Consider the following 16,755-nt stretch of genomic DNA (forward strand, 5'->3'; position numbering starts at 1 on the left):
AGTTGATCACAAAATAAATTTAAAAAATGGAATATTAATATTGGAATAATTTGAATTTTTTTTATCCAACTAAGTTCGGAACACATCGGAAAATTTAAGATTGATCAAAATATCTAAATGCATTCGAATTTCCAATCCAACTTCGAGACTGGAAATTTTTTCGGGTTCAGAAATTTTGGAGTCAAAATCAAAAACACAATTCCAACTTACACCTCTAATGGTAACTCACCCTTGCATTTGACATGAAATGTCCAGATCAAAATACTAAAAGCACATTCATTTATTCTCCACTCTTGATATCAAAACTAAGGATGAGTAATCATTTTTTTTTATATATAGAAATATATACAAGCAATATTCTATTTTAAACTCACATAAAGTGCGAAAATGAGGTTCCGACTTGGGTGCATAGGGCAGCACATCATCTAAATGTTAGTCATTTGTTTTCATAATGTTCGTAAATGAAAATATATTAACCTTCTTCCCTTTTGGGCTTTGTTCCATGTTGCAGTTTTGTGTTGGTCTGTTGGCATGTTTATGAAAGATGAATAACACATCTAACCCCAGGCCAATGCTAGGACAAAAAGGAGTAGATCAAAGAAATGAGAACAAAAACACACAAACCTACCTGAAACCAAAACACACTTTTTTCATGAAAAATGAAAACACGTGAACTTTGAAGCATCACACACTTTTTATGGCTACGCTGCGAGGGAATGAAAAACATCTATATAAGCTATGTAGTTTTTAGTATTTACTGTGAGATTGAGAACATCCATACTTCCCAAGTTTTTGCCTTGTTTCTTCTTTTTTTCCTTCTCAATGTTTGCATCTCTCTCAATTGCGACAAGTGCGATTATCAAGCCATGAATCAAGAAGACTTTTCTAAATGTAAAAGAAGGGTGACAATTAAAGATGTTACCTCTACAGGAAAACTTTTGATCTCAAGGTTTATCGCACAGATAGGTTACTCACATAGAAGAATATGATGTCAATTTTTTTTTTTTTTTTTACAAGTTGTTATAACTTGTACTATACAAAACAAGATAAGTAGTAGCACAATTTGTGCTTTGCTTCTCTTGTTTTATGTAGGATAAGTTATAACATCTCATAAGAAAAAAATAGGCCTTCATATTGTTTTTTGTGGGCGTCCTTCCATGAACTTTTGAGATCAAAAGTCTTCTCAGGATAGCACCCATAGGAGTCTAGTATCTACTTGTACGCGTTTCAGTCGGATATGTTTGGTTAAGTCTTTATTGTTCTTTGCTTCGTAATCGCATTTTTCACAGTTGATGGACATCTTAAACATTACAAAAAAAAAAAAAAAAAAAAAAAAAAAAAAAAAAAAAAATCAAATGAAATTAAGCAAAAGACAACTGAAAATTAAAAAAAAAAAAAAAAACCTTTTTATAGATCTTAAATGCAGAAAATGCGAGAATAGGTAGATAGCAATAAGATACCAACTTTACTAGATTGATATAATGCATTTTGGTCTTGAAGAATGCAAAAGGGAAAACTAACAATACAGCTACCGTTCTCCTATCAAGAGGGCAATTTTATTTCTCCTTGTTGCCTTTTGCGAAAACAAATCTTACAGCAAATCAAAACTAGAGTCTTTTATTTTGTATGGTGAATATCTGATCTACCATCAAGTGAAAGCAGATTGGTAATACCATCAAGTTAACTGTGAAGCGGGTTTTGTCCTGCAGGAACACGTCTGTGCGAAACTACGTGGACGAGGTTCGGTTCAAATTTTGGATTTGCTTCCTGAACAATTTCAACCGTTGTTACTGCATTAAAATTTTCTTGATGGGGCTTCTAAGTTAAGGGCTTTCATAATCTGGACCTTGGTGTACACAACTCTCCCTTAATTGTTGATCTTAGCAGGGGTTTCTGCACAAGTTTCATAATCTGGACCTTTGTTAGGTTCAAATGCATATTGGATGCAACATTTATTACATCCAACATTGTTCTTTCTGCGTATAATGATTCAATTCAAACATAATGTGAAATCCTATTCATACTCTTTGAGTTGTTAAAAAGGATGATGAGTAGCTTTTATAGGCATTGATGCATTGCTAATGTCTTATTAAAAACATTTTTATTCGAATAAGCACAAGGCAAGTTTAGAGGTCCTGAGTTAGAATTCTCATGAGCACACACATATGTGAGTTTAATTATTTGAATGTGATTGCGCATATTGAGTACTTAACTTTAAGTACTTTACTTTGACGAAGGAGTGAGGGGTGAAAAAGGTGAAATTTTTCTTCCTTTTTCTTGTTAACTTTTTCGGTAATATGGAGGAAGAAGAGAAGAGAAACACTAAGAAACAACTAGTCTAGCTCTAGCCACATGCCGACACCAGAAGATATATGCAGTCATCGAAAAGAATTTGAACAACTAGATTTTTTGTTAACTTTGACTTGATAGCAAAGTTGTTTAAATTATAGCAATACTTCATCACTAAGAAACCATACAAAAATGAATTATATATAAGGGGACATTTCAGAAAGCACAAAACAATTACATACAGAACAAGAAATCACAAAAAGAAAAGATCATCTGCCCTTTTACAAAAGAATATGCCTCTTTCTTTTTTTTCATATTAGACAACACACTTTTGTTAAGTGGAGAGGAGATTGGAATCTTTAGCTTTTTTTTTTTTCTCACTCTCCATTTAACTTTGATTTTAGGTAAGCACCCGTCGTACATATTTCCATCATATTTTCTATGAACTCTCTACTTTTGGAGAGAACATAAAGTAATTAAATCAAAGAAATTAAAGCATAAAGAGAGGGAGGAAGTAGACATAATGAAGAGAAAAGATAACCAAAAGCAAGATCACTTGCGAAACCGATTACTTTGCTGCTCATTATTTATTTACCTGCACAGAAAGTAACAGCCAGAAAATTTTGTTAAGATATATCCCTGCATATACGGTATCTACTTTTCTGGTTCTAAAGCTAATGAAGATTAATAATAAATATGAACCATGAAATAATTTTTTTTTTATAAAAAAAGTGAAATTAAGGTATAAGAAAGACAATCAAGTGAAGATTCTACGTACCATTGCCCCCAGAAATCCTTCTCATGAAAGTAACAAAAACAATGAGTAGAGCAACTCCAGCCAATAATCCAATTATCACAGCAAATGTCTTCTCACCATCATTGATGGATTTATCTGCCATTCATTGTTGAATTTAGAAAAGAAAGAGTAAATCCACAAAATAATGAATTCTATAGAAACTTAGTCGATCAAAAACATGTTTACTTAATATAAATAGGAGAAGGATCAAAGAACTTAGGAATAAAAATAACTAAAGAAACTGAATCGGATGCAAGTTGATCTGATCCCTGAATTTCATATATTTGATAATGAATTTCAAGAAGAAACTTACACTTTTCCGATTCCACATGTGTTAGTAAACAAGTGAAAAAGTTGAGAACGAATTAATTCTCAATCCCGTATTTTAGTAAACGGATAAAATTCATGAACAAAACTCAAAAATAAATATGCATTCAAATTATTATTCCCTATGCCACTAAAAGAATAAAAATGCTAAATTTATCAAATTCATTTGCAAAATAACGTGATGGTAAAATTTCAAGTCTAACTTACCATGATGATGGACCTTGGTGTAAACATCAGATCCACCAGTTGATGAGTACTTAGCGTAGCACTTGGTCAAGAACATATCACCAGAAACTGCGCCACCACATTCACTTTTCACCCGTCCAATTGCCTCCGATATGCAATCCTGACACTCCGCCAAGCTTAAATCGCCAACGCATTGAGCCAAACCTTGTACCTCCCCTGAACCACCCACCCGGTATAGTCCGCTAGACCCCACCAAGGCAGCCAACACTGAATCTCTACGGCTCACTCCATCAGCATCATACCCAATCGACGGCCCACATTTCTTCAGCACCACAGTCTTATCCTCCACACCCAAAAAGGTAGTGTTGTCATACTTGATGTAGCATCCTTGTAGCTGAAGAGCGCCACCGGAATTGTAGGGGCAGAAGTGTCCAACTTGGCTCACTGCACGCGCGACGCAGGTGGCACAGTCGGGCATGGCGAGGTCGCCGCGGCATTGGTAGAGCCCGTAAACTACGTCTTGTGTGCTTGAGCCCATGATGGTGTAGTTGTTGTAGGAGGAATAGGTGGCTGAGTTGACCAGGGAGGTGAGGAGTGAGTTGAGATTGGACTCGTAGGGCGAGTTGGATGCGTACTTTTCCTGCGTGCAGCCGACGAAGACGAAGTCGTCTGTGGAGGAGGAACATGATGGAATGTAGAGACATGACAGAGAAACAATGAATGTGAAGAGGGAGAGAATAGTTGTATTTGCCATTAGAGAGAGAGAGTTGGCACTTCTTTACCAGTGTCAAGCTAACACTAACGTCGGATCGTAAATCACTTAATAAGGGACTAATAAATTGCTGCTATCTCCTTGTTTTCTAGGAGTTTCTCTAAAAAAGAACAAAAAACAAAAGGCTACTACAAAAGTTGTACCTCTTCTTATACAAAAAAATACAGCTTTATCTTTTTCAAAATTATTGTAATACAAGACATCAAACATATATATGTTATCCATATTTAGTCTAGCGGTATATTCAGTTTATGGATTACGACCTTAAGACACAAAAAGGATTGCGCTTTTTCCTTTGTTGAATTTTCCAGAGGGACGTCATAGATTCATAGTTTGGCGCTTTACTATGAATTATTGATAGACCTTTTGCGTGTGAACACACAAACACAACGGTGGCCATCGCACCATAGTATTAGTTGCACTCTCGTCTTACTTTACAGGGAGAGGACAGCTTAGTTACTTCAAGAAAAAGAAACCTTTGTTCCTGTGGATTATTAGCAAAAAATTGGCACAATTAGCCAACAGGAACGTTTTGTATCATAGCAAGTAAAAACAAAAAAAATGAACTCCTCAGTAGGGGTAAGCTAGTTTCATGCAATTGAACAACTCATGGTGGTCTCACAGGGCAGTGGCATGTTTCCTGATTATGTTATGCGTAGGTATTTAGATGTGTTTTGATCATCATTTTGTTTTTTCATTATTAGTTTTGATTTTTATTAGAAATAAAGAGCAAATACAAGAAAAAAAGCATGGATAAGTAAAAAGATAGAGGAAGGGTGGTGTCGTATGGATGTGGAAGACATGCACATAATGTGATTCACAATATGAACACTAAAAATTAACTATTGAAATAATTTTAATTACGATTTCTTTTATAGTTTCTTGTTTTCATCGTTTTGTATGTCATTCAAAGTGCATTTCTCATACATTATTTCATCTTCTTTCTCTTAACATCTAGTAAGAAAACGAAATAAAAACTAAAACCGAAATGATTATCTAACTAGCCCTAATTATTTCAAGAGAGAAGAGTTCCTATTGTCAAGAGGCTATAAATGATTTCCAAATAAATTTACCCGTGTGACGATATACATCATCCTGTTATTCACTCTCGTGAATCTTTTATATATCTAAGAGAGCAAACTGACAATGACAAAGGCATGGTCGGATTTTATAGCACAACTGTGAATTGCCTAGAGCCTCGTGGTGCATGGCACGAAGAGACCAAGACAAAATACCATAAATTTAATACGACATTCCTGAATTGAACAGTCGTTCGTTGTTAGGAGTGTAAAAGCAAAGTAACATACACATGCAGCTTGCACGACTCTCCTCCACTACTTCATATCTAGTTTACTGCAGAGAGAGCAACGTAACAAACGAAGCAAACAAATTGATATAAATATTATGGCAGAAAGAAAGAGGCCGATGCCACAAGTGTTTGTTGTGGACAGTCGAGTGGGAGCTACAAACTCAAGGCATTAAATTCAGACTGCCCCATTCTTTACAAACTCTACCCAAAAAGAACTAGTGGTGTCCAGTAGACGAAAAGTGGTGTGCGGAAGTCATCTCTGTAAGTTGGACTAGTAAACACTTGGTTTACCAGTTCCTTGTCGGCCAGAATTGTTGATATATGTACCGACTGTATTCTGCAGTTGATGAGGCATGCTACTGCTACCAAGAGTCAGTCGTTAATCTGACAATGCTTATAATTTTGTCACTAATATATAAAGCAATTACTTACTAAGACAATTGGGAAATATGAGCAGAATAATGGACTCTATCAGAGATTGTACAACGAACTCCGTTTCATCATGCTAAAGTAATTTGTAATGTCACACACGCTAATATTTATGTATGTAGTTGCATTCATAAAAAACAGGGTTATTCCTGTTCTAGCTTTATCAGTGGACAGTACAAAATACTGTGACAGCAGTCACAATTGTGGTGTCACATAATGCTTTTCTCATAGGGGAATGCTAAGGTAATTAAATTTGGAGACTAAATTTACAAATTAAATTATGTGTCACAAATAGGAATAAGTACTTTATTAACGTTTAAATAATAAACCAATCATCAGCTTTCATGTCTTTTAGTTTTCAAAACTTTGTCTACAAATTTAGTCTCTCTAGCATTACTCTTTATATTTCAAAGAAATTGAATTCTAGTCATTGGTCCTGCTTTGGTTCATAAACGAGCTGCATGCATGCGCACACCTTCGTCATGCCTTTTTTCTGTTTACTCCTACTTTCTGCTTTTGCAGTTACATAATTCATTATCTTTCTTAGTGCTGGATGAGGCTGATCGAATGACAGAAAATGGTCATTTTCAAGAGTTGCAGTCAATAATTGACATGCTTCCAGCGAAAAATGGATCAATTGAATGCCATTCTCAAAATGCACAAAATTGTGTCGCAATGTCCAGCTTCCAGAGGAAGAAAAGACAGATATTTGTTTTCTCTGCTACGAAAACACTTTCTCATGATTTTCGTAAGAATATTAAGTGTAGTTCACTAAAGTCAAACCAATCAATGTCTGACAGGGTGAATTCTGTAGAAGTTCTAAGTGAGCGAGCAGGGATGAGAGACAATGTTGCGGTCATCGATCTGACAAATACATCCATCTGGCAAATAAGCTGGTGGAGTCATTTGTTGAGTATGTGCCTTCCAAGTGTTCATCTATTATCTGGCATGTGGAACTCTTTCTTGTGAAAATTCAATTCGCCTTACCGACTTTGTCATTGAGTATAATTCCCTGAATGTGTTTTTTCATTGAATTGTGTGAAATTAACTCTCTGTTCATGCATATACTTTCATTCATACATTTGAGTATGAAATCTGAATTATGTATAATTCTGGAAAGTGAAGTAGACTGTACTGTGGTAATTCCTTTCTTGGATAGTCAATCTTTGGTTGAGTTTACATTTGTAAATAATTTTAACACCACTATACTCTTCGTCGTGCTGAATGCAGGCAATTGATCGTTTTTGGGGAAATGAACATGCAGGGTGTGCTTGTGGCCGATGCTGCTGCTACAAGAGGCCTGGATATTCCTGGTGTTCAAACTGTTGTTCACTACCCGCTTCCCCATTCAGCAAAAGCAAACATTTGGATGCTTTGCACCATGTTTGTTGCGGCCCTTACATTTTCTGACTGGAGAATTACTTTTATCGTTTCTTTTTCCCACTAGGTTGATGCTCACAGAAGTGGTAGAACTGCTAGAGCTTCTGCTGATGGGTCTCGTGCACTCGCTTTACTAATGTTTGCGCTTATTTTCTTTTTTCAGGAGAAATCATAGAAAAACTGGTTTCAAAGAAATGCAGAATTGGGTTCAATTACTTATCGACCTTGATAACAGGGAGGAAGTATTGGAAGAAGTGCCATAAATCAAGGATTTGCTTTTCCATGTTTTATGATTCCATGTTTGCTGCTGCTTTCTTTTTCTTGTTTTGTTGCTTTTTGCTTTTCCTTGTTTTGCTGATTTCTTTTCCTTGTTTTGCTGATTTCCCTTTCCCTTGTTTTTCGGCTTCTGTTGCTTTTTCTTCCGCTCATTTATATGAGCTCCTTGTACTTTGTTTTCACATATACAAAAATAGACATTCAAAAATTCAATATGGTATCAGAGCAGTGACCCTAACCGGCCTGTCTCTGTGGTGTTCTCTTGAGAGATTTGTGAGCTTCTTGTCCTTCAATCATGGCTGAAGAAAGCTTAGTAAATTTGGAAGGAGACGGCTTTCATGCTACTCCACCATCACCACACTCAGATATTGATATCAACCCAAATCAACGTCTTAGTTCTGTCTTGCTAAATGAGTTTAACTATCTTCCATGGGAGAGAGCAGTTTCTCTTGCTCTGGGAGGACGATCAAAGCTTGGTTATGTTAATGGTGCTATTCCAATGCCTGAGACTACCTCACCGGAGTATGATGCTTGGCTATGCAAAGACCAGTTGGTCATGTCGTGGCTACTCAATTCCATGGATCGTAAGATTGCAGAAATTTTTAGCTATGCTGAATCCTCCATGACTCTTTGGAAAAATCTCAAGGAAATGTATGGAAATCAGAACAAAGCGGCTAGAGTGTTTCAGTTAAAGAAGGACATTGCTGGTTTGCAACAGGAAGGGAAGCCATTTGTGCAACATCTTGGAAAGCTGACCACTATGTGGAACGAGCTGAATGTGTATCGACCACACACCATCGACGCTGCTGTGCTAACTAAAAGAGCCGAGGAAGACAAAATATTCCAACTCCTAGCAAGCCTGAGCCCTGAATTCGAAGATCTTCGAAGCCATATCCTCATGAATCCCGACCTGCCTTCTTTTTCAAGTGTGTGTGCCACAATTCAAAGAGAAGAGGTTCGAAGGAAAGTCATGACCTTGGACATGAAGGCAAATATACCAGAAGCTAGGGCTTACTTCTCTAACCAAAAACTTGGTGAGGAGAGAGGCTACAAAGGAAAGAAAACTGGCTTAAAATGTAGCCATTGTGATGCTGGTGGGCACTCAAGAGACCGATGCTGGATTCTTCATCCAGAGTTAAAACCAAAGTTTCCTAGGGATAACAAAGGTGTCTCGAAAGGCTCGTACAACCCTTCTTACAAGGCAAATCATGTTGCCACAACTTCTTCTGATGGAGCACTGAAGTTCACCACTAATCCAGCTGCACTGATCAACGAGTTTGCTATGTTTCTTCACAAGAAACAAGGTCTTGGAGATAGTGAAGGACCATTAAATCAGTGTGACAACAATCAAACTGCACTACTAGGACAATTTGCTGGCTTCCTGGCTGGAAATGAAGGCGTGGTACAAAGGGACATCCCAGGTATCTTACACTCCTTCTCAACTGCTCTCAGCATTGGTAATGTGCATGATTATTGGATTATAGATTCTGGAGCCACTGATCATATGACTAACAAGTCTACAAACTTGCATAAATTTGAAAAATTTTCTATTCCATCCCAAGTGTCAGTTGCCAATGGAAAAAATGCTATGGTTGTGGGAAAAGGAAAAATACATTTGATCTCAAGTGATGTCGAGTCTGAGGCTCTTTATGTTCCCTCATTCCCTTTTCAACTTTTATCTGTTAGCAAGATCACAAACTCATTAAATTGTCTTGCCATTTTCTCTCCCAAAAATGTGATCTTTCAGGATGTAGTCACCAAGAAGACGATTGGTGAAGGATTTTTCTTAAATGGTCTCTACTATCTTTCCAAGCATATTCAAGTTCCCAAGGTTTTTCAAGTCACTTCAAGCTTAGCTCAAGAACAACAACTTTGGCACCAACGTCTAGCACATCCTTCTGAAAAAGTTCTATCCACCTTGTTCCCAAATATGTGCAAAGTTACAAGTCCTTGTGATGTTTGTCATTTTTCTAAGTTTACTAGATTACCATTTATCTGACTATCACACGTCCTGATATATCATATGCTGTCAACATTGTTAGTCAGTTCATGCATGCTCCAAACACAGATCACATGAAGATTGTTCACCGTGTGCTTCGCTATCTGAAGGGTTCCATTGGTAGAGGGATCCTCATGCGCAATAATGGTCATACTCAGATCTCGGGATATACAGATGCAGATTAGGCAGGGAACTCTCTCGATCGCAAGTCTATCACTGGTTTTTGCACATTCGTAGGGGGTAATCTTGTCACCTGGAAGAGCAAGAAACAAAGTGTGGTTGCACGCTCAAGTGCAGAGGCAGAATATCGTGCTATGGCATCAACGGCATGTGAACTCACTTGGCTCAAAACTCTACTCTCGGATCTAGGGTTTCCTCACCCGCAACCTATGTCTCTTCACTGTGACAATCAAGCAGCAATGCACATCGCATCAAATCCTGTCTTTCATGAGCGAACTAAACACATTGAAGTTGATTGTCATTATGTTCGGAATCAAGTGCAGTCCAAGGTAATTGCTACACACTTCATTCGCAGTCATGACCAGCTAGCAGATATCTTCACCAAAGGACTGGCATTTACTACTTTTCATCATCTGTTATCCAAGCTCGGATCAATTGATCCCTTTGATCCAGCTTAAGGGGGAATATTGGAAGAAGTGCCATAAATCAAGGATTTGCTTTTCCATGTTTTATGATTCCATGTTTGCTGCTGCTTTCTTTTTCTTGTTTTGTTGCTTTTTGCTTTTCCTTGTTTTGCTGATTTCTTTTCCTTGTTTTGCTGATTTCCTTTTCCCTTGTTTTTCGGCTTCTGTTGCTTTTTCTTCCGCTCATTTATATGAGCTCCTTGTACTTTGTTTTCACATATACAAAAATAGACATTCAAAAATTCAATAGGAAGAAAGGGTAAAAGGTCAAAGAAAGCCAGCTCCATGAGTTTATAAAGAAGTTGCAAAAGGTAGCTTAATACTATGAACCTTGTTTTTTCTTAATGCCAAATTGTCTCTTATGATTGTTGAGTATGCATAGCCGAAAGTTCAGGTCTATAGTTTTGGGTACAAACTCCTACCTAATGAGCTACTTGCATCATATGGCATATATCCCTGATATGCGTAGAAGATGATGTCTACAGACTCTCCACACCGCCCCGCGAAGGAAGGGCCAAATAGTGGCACCAAATATATTTAATGCAGAATGAACTAGGATAATTACTCTAATAAGGAGTTTTCGGAGCTAGGGTTATCTTAGTATTTAAGTTACGGATGGATTTTCTAAGGGTTATAAGGCCATCTATAACCGAGGATTGTCAAAGGAGCCCTCTGACCCTCCAATGTATTAATATTTTAATGAACAGTACATGACTATATTTGCCTCCATCTCTAACCGAGGGCCATAGGGCCATAGGACTCATTTTAGCCCTGTCACAAAAAACCGTCTCCAACTGAAGGCTAAAGGGCCATAGGGCCAAACATAATTTATATATTATTTAAAAACTACAACTTAAATTCAAATCCAACGGCTAAGTGACGTTAGCTAGCTATTAGATTTGAATTTTTTGGGCTATAAATAGGATGGATATTGGGTTATAATTCACACAACTTTGAATTCAATCTATTTCAATTCAATCTCTTTCAATTCAATATCTTTCAATTCAAATTTGCAATGAATTCCAACTTTGGATCCTCTTCGGATTCCAATTGGGGGTCCTCATCCAATTCCAAATTGGAAGAAAAATGGGCGCAAATGAGACGAGAAGATGAGGAGTCTAATGAAGAAGATGAAGCATGGCGCAACTCAAAAAACATAGCAGTAACCATGGCTGCAGCCATGGTGTGTTAGCCAACTACGCAACAACCTGAATAGGATGGCTCTGTTGCTGGTCGCTTTTACAAACCACAAAATAGAGCCATGATGCATGCCAATCTGATGAATAACTACTTCAACCCCAACTCAGTGTACACATAAGAGGATTTCAGATGTCGCTTCCAGATGAGGCCTTATGTCTTTGAGCGTGTACTTCGTGAATTCATACTTTCGATAGAAGCGGGACAAAGCAAGCCACCCTGGTTTCTCACCTCATCAAAAGGTTACTGTTGCACTCTGAATGATGGCCTATGGCTCCCCAGCCGATTCGATGGATGAAACCCATGATATGTCTGAGTCTACATGCCTTGAAACTCTTCAACAATTTTGTGTCACAATTGTTCAGGTTTAAAAAGACAAGTACCTTGGCGAGCTAAATCAAGAAGATCTGGATCGGCTCCTTCGCAAAGCTGAAGACCGTGGGTTTCCGAGTATGATAGGGTCATTAGACTGCATGCATTGGGATTGGAAGAACTGTTCCACCGGATGGCAATGAGGCTTCTGCGGAAGGTCGAGAAAGCCAACTATTGTGTTAGAGGCAGTTGCCTCGTATGACACATGGATCTGGCATGCTTTCTTTGGAGTCCCTAGATCCCAAAATGACATTACAGTTCTTAGGTGTTCACTTATCTTCAATACCCTAATGGAAAGTAAAACACCTCAACTTGACTACTACATCAACGGTTGTCAATACAATATAGGGTATTACTTGGCAGATGGCATCTACCCAATTAAAGTGGGCGACAATTGTCCAAGCAATTTCAAACCCTAGGAATGACGCCGAAAAGTTGTTTACCTTACACCAAGAGGCATACCAGAAAGATGTTGAGAGAGCTTTCGATATTCTACAAGCACGGTGGAAGATCAACGAATCGGCAAAAGGGTGGAGTCGAGAAAATTTGGACTCCATCATGATGTCTTGCATCATATTACACAATATGATTGTGGAGGATGAGCGAGATGGGTATATTGATGGAGAGTCCAATGACGACCAAGAGGATCCTAATAGGTCAAGAAGGGCTCGTGCAAAAATATATGATACGTTACCGTGCCACAGAACTGGTAGTATCTCTATAAACGAATACATGAGGCGCTATAGAATGATACGTTACCGTGCCACAAACAAGTACCAACGACAAGATCTTGTTGCACATCTTTGGGCCAAAAATAGCATGGAGTAGGAGTTTAAGTTTTATGTTGTTAAATGTTTTTCAAAATGTTGTTTAAGTTTCATATTGTTAAATGTTTTTTGTTTATGTTGTATAATTTTTATGTTATTTAATGTTGTCTAATATTGTTTAATGTTATTGAAAATATTGAAGGAAAGATTATTGGAAGAGGTAAGAAAGTATAATGTGAAGAATTGAAATAGAATGAAGTGAGATAGTATGAAATGGTGAAAATTATGTGAGAAATGATGTAGGAATGGCTTATGGAAAAAAAAAAAAAAACAAACAAATAAATTTGAACCCAACGGTAACTAGCAGTTGAATTTCAAATTTTGGCAACCATTCCTGCCGGTTATATCCGACAGGAATAAGTACTATTATTGTCGATTATATCCGACAAGATTAATCAAAATTTTCGCCCAGCCCAGGACTAGCTGGATGGTTGGATTGGGCCAGCCAGTTGGCCCTTTAGCTCTTTCAGATTTCATGGGGCTCACGAACCCTCTGGCCTAGCCCTCAATTGGAGACGGTTTTCGGGCAAATTTCGGCCCTCTGGCTCTTTGGACCCTTCTGTTAGAGATGACCTAAGTATGTGACGATGATCCTTTGTTCCGTTAGTATTTTTTCAGACTGGTGTTTCACCTCTTCTTCAACATTAGTTTAAAGAATTGGCAAGCAAAAACTTGGTGATAGCAGTGACTCAGGAGATAAGAAAAGAAGCTATTTGGTAGTTATTGGTCAGGAATCCGTGGAACGACTCCAGGCACTTCGGAGTGCTGGGCATGAGGTAGCCCATGTTCTGATTTAGAGTTTTATTGCATGATTTCATTACTCCCTTCTCGTTTGAAACCGGACAGAAATAAACGGAATATTAGAGGATCGCATGATGTCCGTATACTGATTTTTTTATGTTATATGGTTGAAACTTCTGTCTGCTCAAAGCCTTTTGTTTCAAATGATCTTTATTACAGATGTATCAGGAATAAAATTATCGGTGGGTTTCTTAAGTAGAAACAATACATCAATCATAAACGAACGGATGCATGGCAAATCGGAATTACTAGAATATTAGCATCTGATGCATCGGAAAGTGATGTTGAAATCACATGTCAAACAACAGAAATTTACTTTCATTTAGAAAAACTTTGTGTGTGTGTTTTTATGTCCTTTCTTCAAAAACGAAAAGAAAAGAGAAGAGAAAACACAAACATTCTCGTTCCTTTTTGTGTTTCTGCTTTTTGGGGTGGAGGGGCCGGTTTGGCTTCTATGGTTTCTGTTGGGACTGTGTTTGTATTGATATTGTTATGCCCTTCAGTTTTGTGGCTATTGTCCTTGTAGTTCCATTTTGATTTCAATTTAGTACAAATACGGCAGTGAAATTCCCAGTAAATTACAGGCAATTCAGGACAGAGTACTGGAAATTAAGGTAATGAATGGTCATTTTTCTTCACAAGACTTCATTTGATAAAAGAGTTCCCATTTTTCTAATTTTTTTTTTTCACATTCCCCTTGACATAATTCAAGCTCAAAAAGTCCATGGATTATCCAAGCAACGAACAAATTTGCGAAAAAAATGAAACGTTTTATTATTTGAAACAATCTTGCTCAGATTCTTTAGCTTCAACCAACATGATTGTGACAAAATTTTCTGGATTAGAATTCCAGCAGAACAAAAACAAGAAGCTAATGATTTTCAGTTGTGGCTTTTTTCTTGCTTGTTTGAATCCTATAGGAGAGTACTCTGCCTAAATGCTTTTTGACTAAGAGGAAAAAGCAATACTGATATCTCCATAAGCACTTCTCCAAAAGCACCCTTTCTATGTACATGCCATCAGATTTTCCTTCCTAGATTCAAGAAGAGGGCCTTGATGCTTTTGTTGCTGAGTTAGTCGATATACTAATCTATCCAAAGCTTCTTTCATCCACCAATGCTGACAGACTTCTCTTGCTTCTTCAACATTCATCTATTTTCACAATTATTTCCAAACTGAATCAGCAATTATATCTATTAATTGGATAAATTAATTGATAAAATTAAACATGCACATATAAAAGCATACCCAAATTCTTTGCCTGAGGTTCTTCTCTGGCCAGAAATCTAACTGCTCCTGAACAAGTAAAGGGAACATGTAGCCTTCATAGTCAGAATCATGGCTTTTGCTCTTGAAACTCCATTTACCCAATTCACACTGTAAAAAAGATAACAAGAACATCAAAATTATGATATATCCCTAGTTAATTGTAACAAGCTAGTTAATCAGCCAACGAATATTGCTATTTGGACGACATTTACTGACCACTAATAGGATCCGCCTCTATCATAGAAGAGGCGATTAGCAAGGCAGTAAGTAAATATGGTACAAAAAGCGTTATTCTTAAGTAAACAAGTAACAAGGAAGATCATCACTAACCCCAATGAGTCCTCGGACTCCTGCTTCCTCTAGCGTCTCTCGCGACGCTGCCCCTTCCTTGGATTCGTCCTGTTCCCACCCTCCCTGTCATGGATTAATTGAAAATTTTGTATGATTTAAACTGAAGTAATTACTGCAACAAATCATCATTAATGTGATTGAAAAGAAAATCAGGGTACCTTTGGAAAGAGCATCCCTTTGCCCTTCTGTGAACTAATGACAAGGACTTCAAGTTCTTGTGCATCATCCTTTAAGGGAGTTTGCTTGGAAGCTTTATATCTATATGGAATACATCTGCACAAATAGTACGAACGGAAAAAGCACCATCAGTAACCAAAAGCATCAATCTCTTTTACCGATTACAAGCGATATTAGTTGTCTAAGCTATACTAAATGGAGGGAAGAGGATTTGAACTCGGAACACAGAGAATTGGTGAAGAAGGCCCTTCAATAACAAGTAATGCAGTAGATATACAAGTTCAGAGAGAGAGAGAGAGACTAACCCGACAACTTGGCGACGACCTTTGCTGTAACGCTGCAAATGCCTTCCAGTGCGAGCTACCAAAGCAGCAACCGTGTTTTCTTGAGGTATCAAAGCTACCATGTTTTTGTTTCAGATATATTCTTGCAAGTTGGAAACCAAACCAAACACACCCAGCTTTTATAAACAAAAATAAGGAACAGAATCTTTGGAAAAAACAGAAACAGGCATCCTATTGAAACCAGAGAAAAAAAAAAAAAATATATATATATATATGTATATATAATTTATGTTTATTGCTGACCACTAGTAATATATAAAGGAAATGAATAACCTGACGTATTGATTGAGGATCCTGACTTCCATGTGTTCTGTTATCCAAAAATAGGACAGCTGACCTACTTGGCCATGCCATATAATTAGGCCGTTTTAATTAGGAATCGGTTCGGTTCGGTTTGTCTGTTTGATATTAAAAATATAATTGAATTAATAAGCATTCAACTGTTTAATTTAATTTAGTTTTGATGAATACTATCATTGAAATTGAATCATATCAAACCATTGTTAATGGGTTTGGTAAAATCGGTTTAAGAATATTGTAAAAAAAAACTTCAATGTTGGAATCAAATTCACACATCACCGTTGGGGAGGAGATGCACAAACTCGACTACATGTAAAATAATAAACAAATCGTAAAGTGACCTTGGCGCCAGCAGGGTGCTAAAGCAATATATGAGACTCAAGTAGTAGGCAGGAGAATAGAGTATGCGATAATTGTGTTACCAGAGATGAATCCTAAAATGGTGTATTTATACTAGTCAAGAGAGAGTCCTTTTAGAATATAGAATCTATATTAACCTGAGAGAATCACAGAGGATGTCTAGGAATAGATATTGCATTCTTTCAAGAGTGTGATTACTGGCGGCGTGTACTAAAATCCCTATATTGTAGGAATTTCAAAAATATAGGAAACCTAGTTAATTCTATGCCGGATCAGGTTTTCGTGTCTTGCGGAACAAGAATGACCTATCTTAATGAAGTCGATGGACTTTGCCCATTTATCTGGAATAG

The 16,755-nt window shown here is 37.3% G+C and overlaps 2 protein-coding genes across 2 annotated transcripts; both read right to left on the reverse strand.

Moving 5' to 3' along the window:
- Nucleotides 1–2,469: 2,469 nt before the first annotated feature.
- On the reverse strand, nucleotides 2,470–4,570 carry LOC103959435 (plasmodesmata-located protein 7-like). Its single transcript, XM_009371779.3, has 3 exons — nucleotides 3,620–4,570; nucleotides 3,068–3,181; nucleotides 2,470–2,884 (listed from the first exon to the last, which is right to left on the reverse strand). Exons 1-3 carry the CDS (start codon nucleotides 4,350–4,352, stop codon nucleotides 2,877–2,879), a joined length of 855 nt encoding a protein of 284 aa, XP_009370054.2. The 5' UTR covers nucleotides 4,353–4,570; the 3' UTR covers nucleotides 2,470–2,876.
- Nucleotides 4,571–14,353: 9,783 nt separating this feature from the next.
- LOC103959437 (nudix hydrolase 18, mitochondrial-like) lies at nucleotides 14,354–15,886 on the reverse strand. The gene is made up of 5 exons (XM_009371781.3): nucleotides 15,707–15,886; nucleotides 15,383–15,497; nucleotides 15,204–15,287; nucleotides 14,853–14,981; nucleotides 14,354–14,756 (listed from the first exon to the last, which is right to left on the reverse strand). Exons 1-5 carry the CDS (start codon nucleotides 15,805–15,807, stop codon nucleotides 14,610–14,612), a joined length of 576 nt encoding a protein of 191 aa, XP_009370056.2. The 5' UTR covers nucleotides 15,808–15,886; the 3' UTR covers nucleotides 14,354–14,609.
- Between the last annotated feature and the right edge of the window lie 869 nt (nucleotides 15,887–16,755).

Source organism: the organism of the source record quoted next, unplaced genomic scaffold (assembly GCF_019419815.1).
Source record: "Pyrus x bretschneideri cultivar Hongxiangsu unplaced genomic scaffold, Pyrus_bretschneideri_v1 Contig41, whole genome shotgun sequence".
Lineage (NCBI taxonomy): Eukaryota > Viridiplantae > Streptophyta > Magnoliopsida > Rosales > Rosaceae > Pyrus > Pyrus x bretschneideri.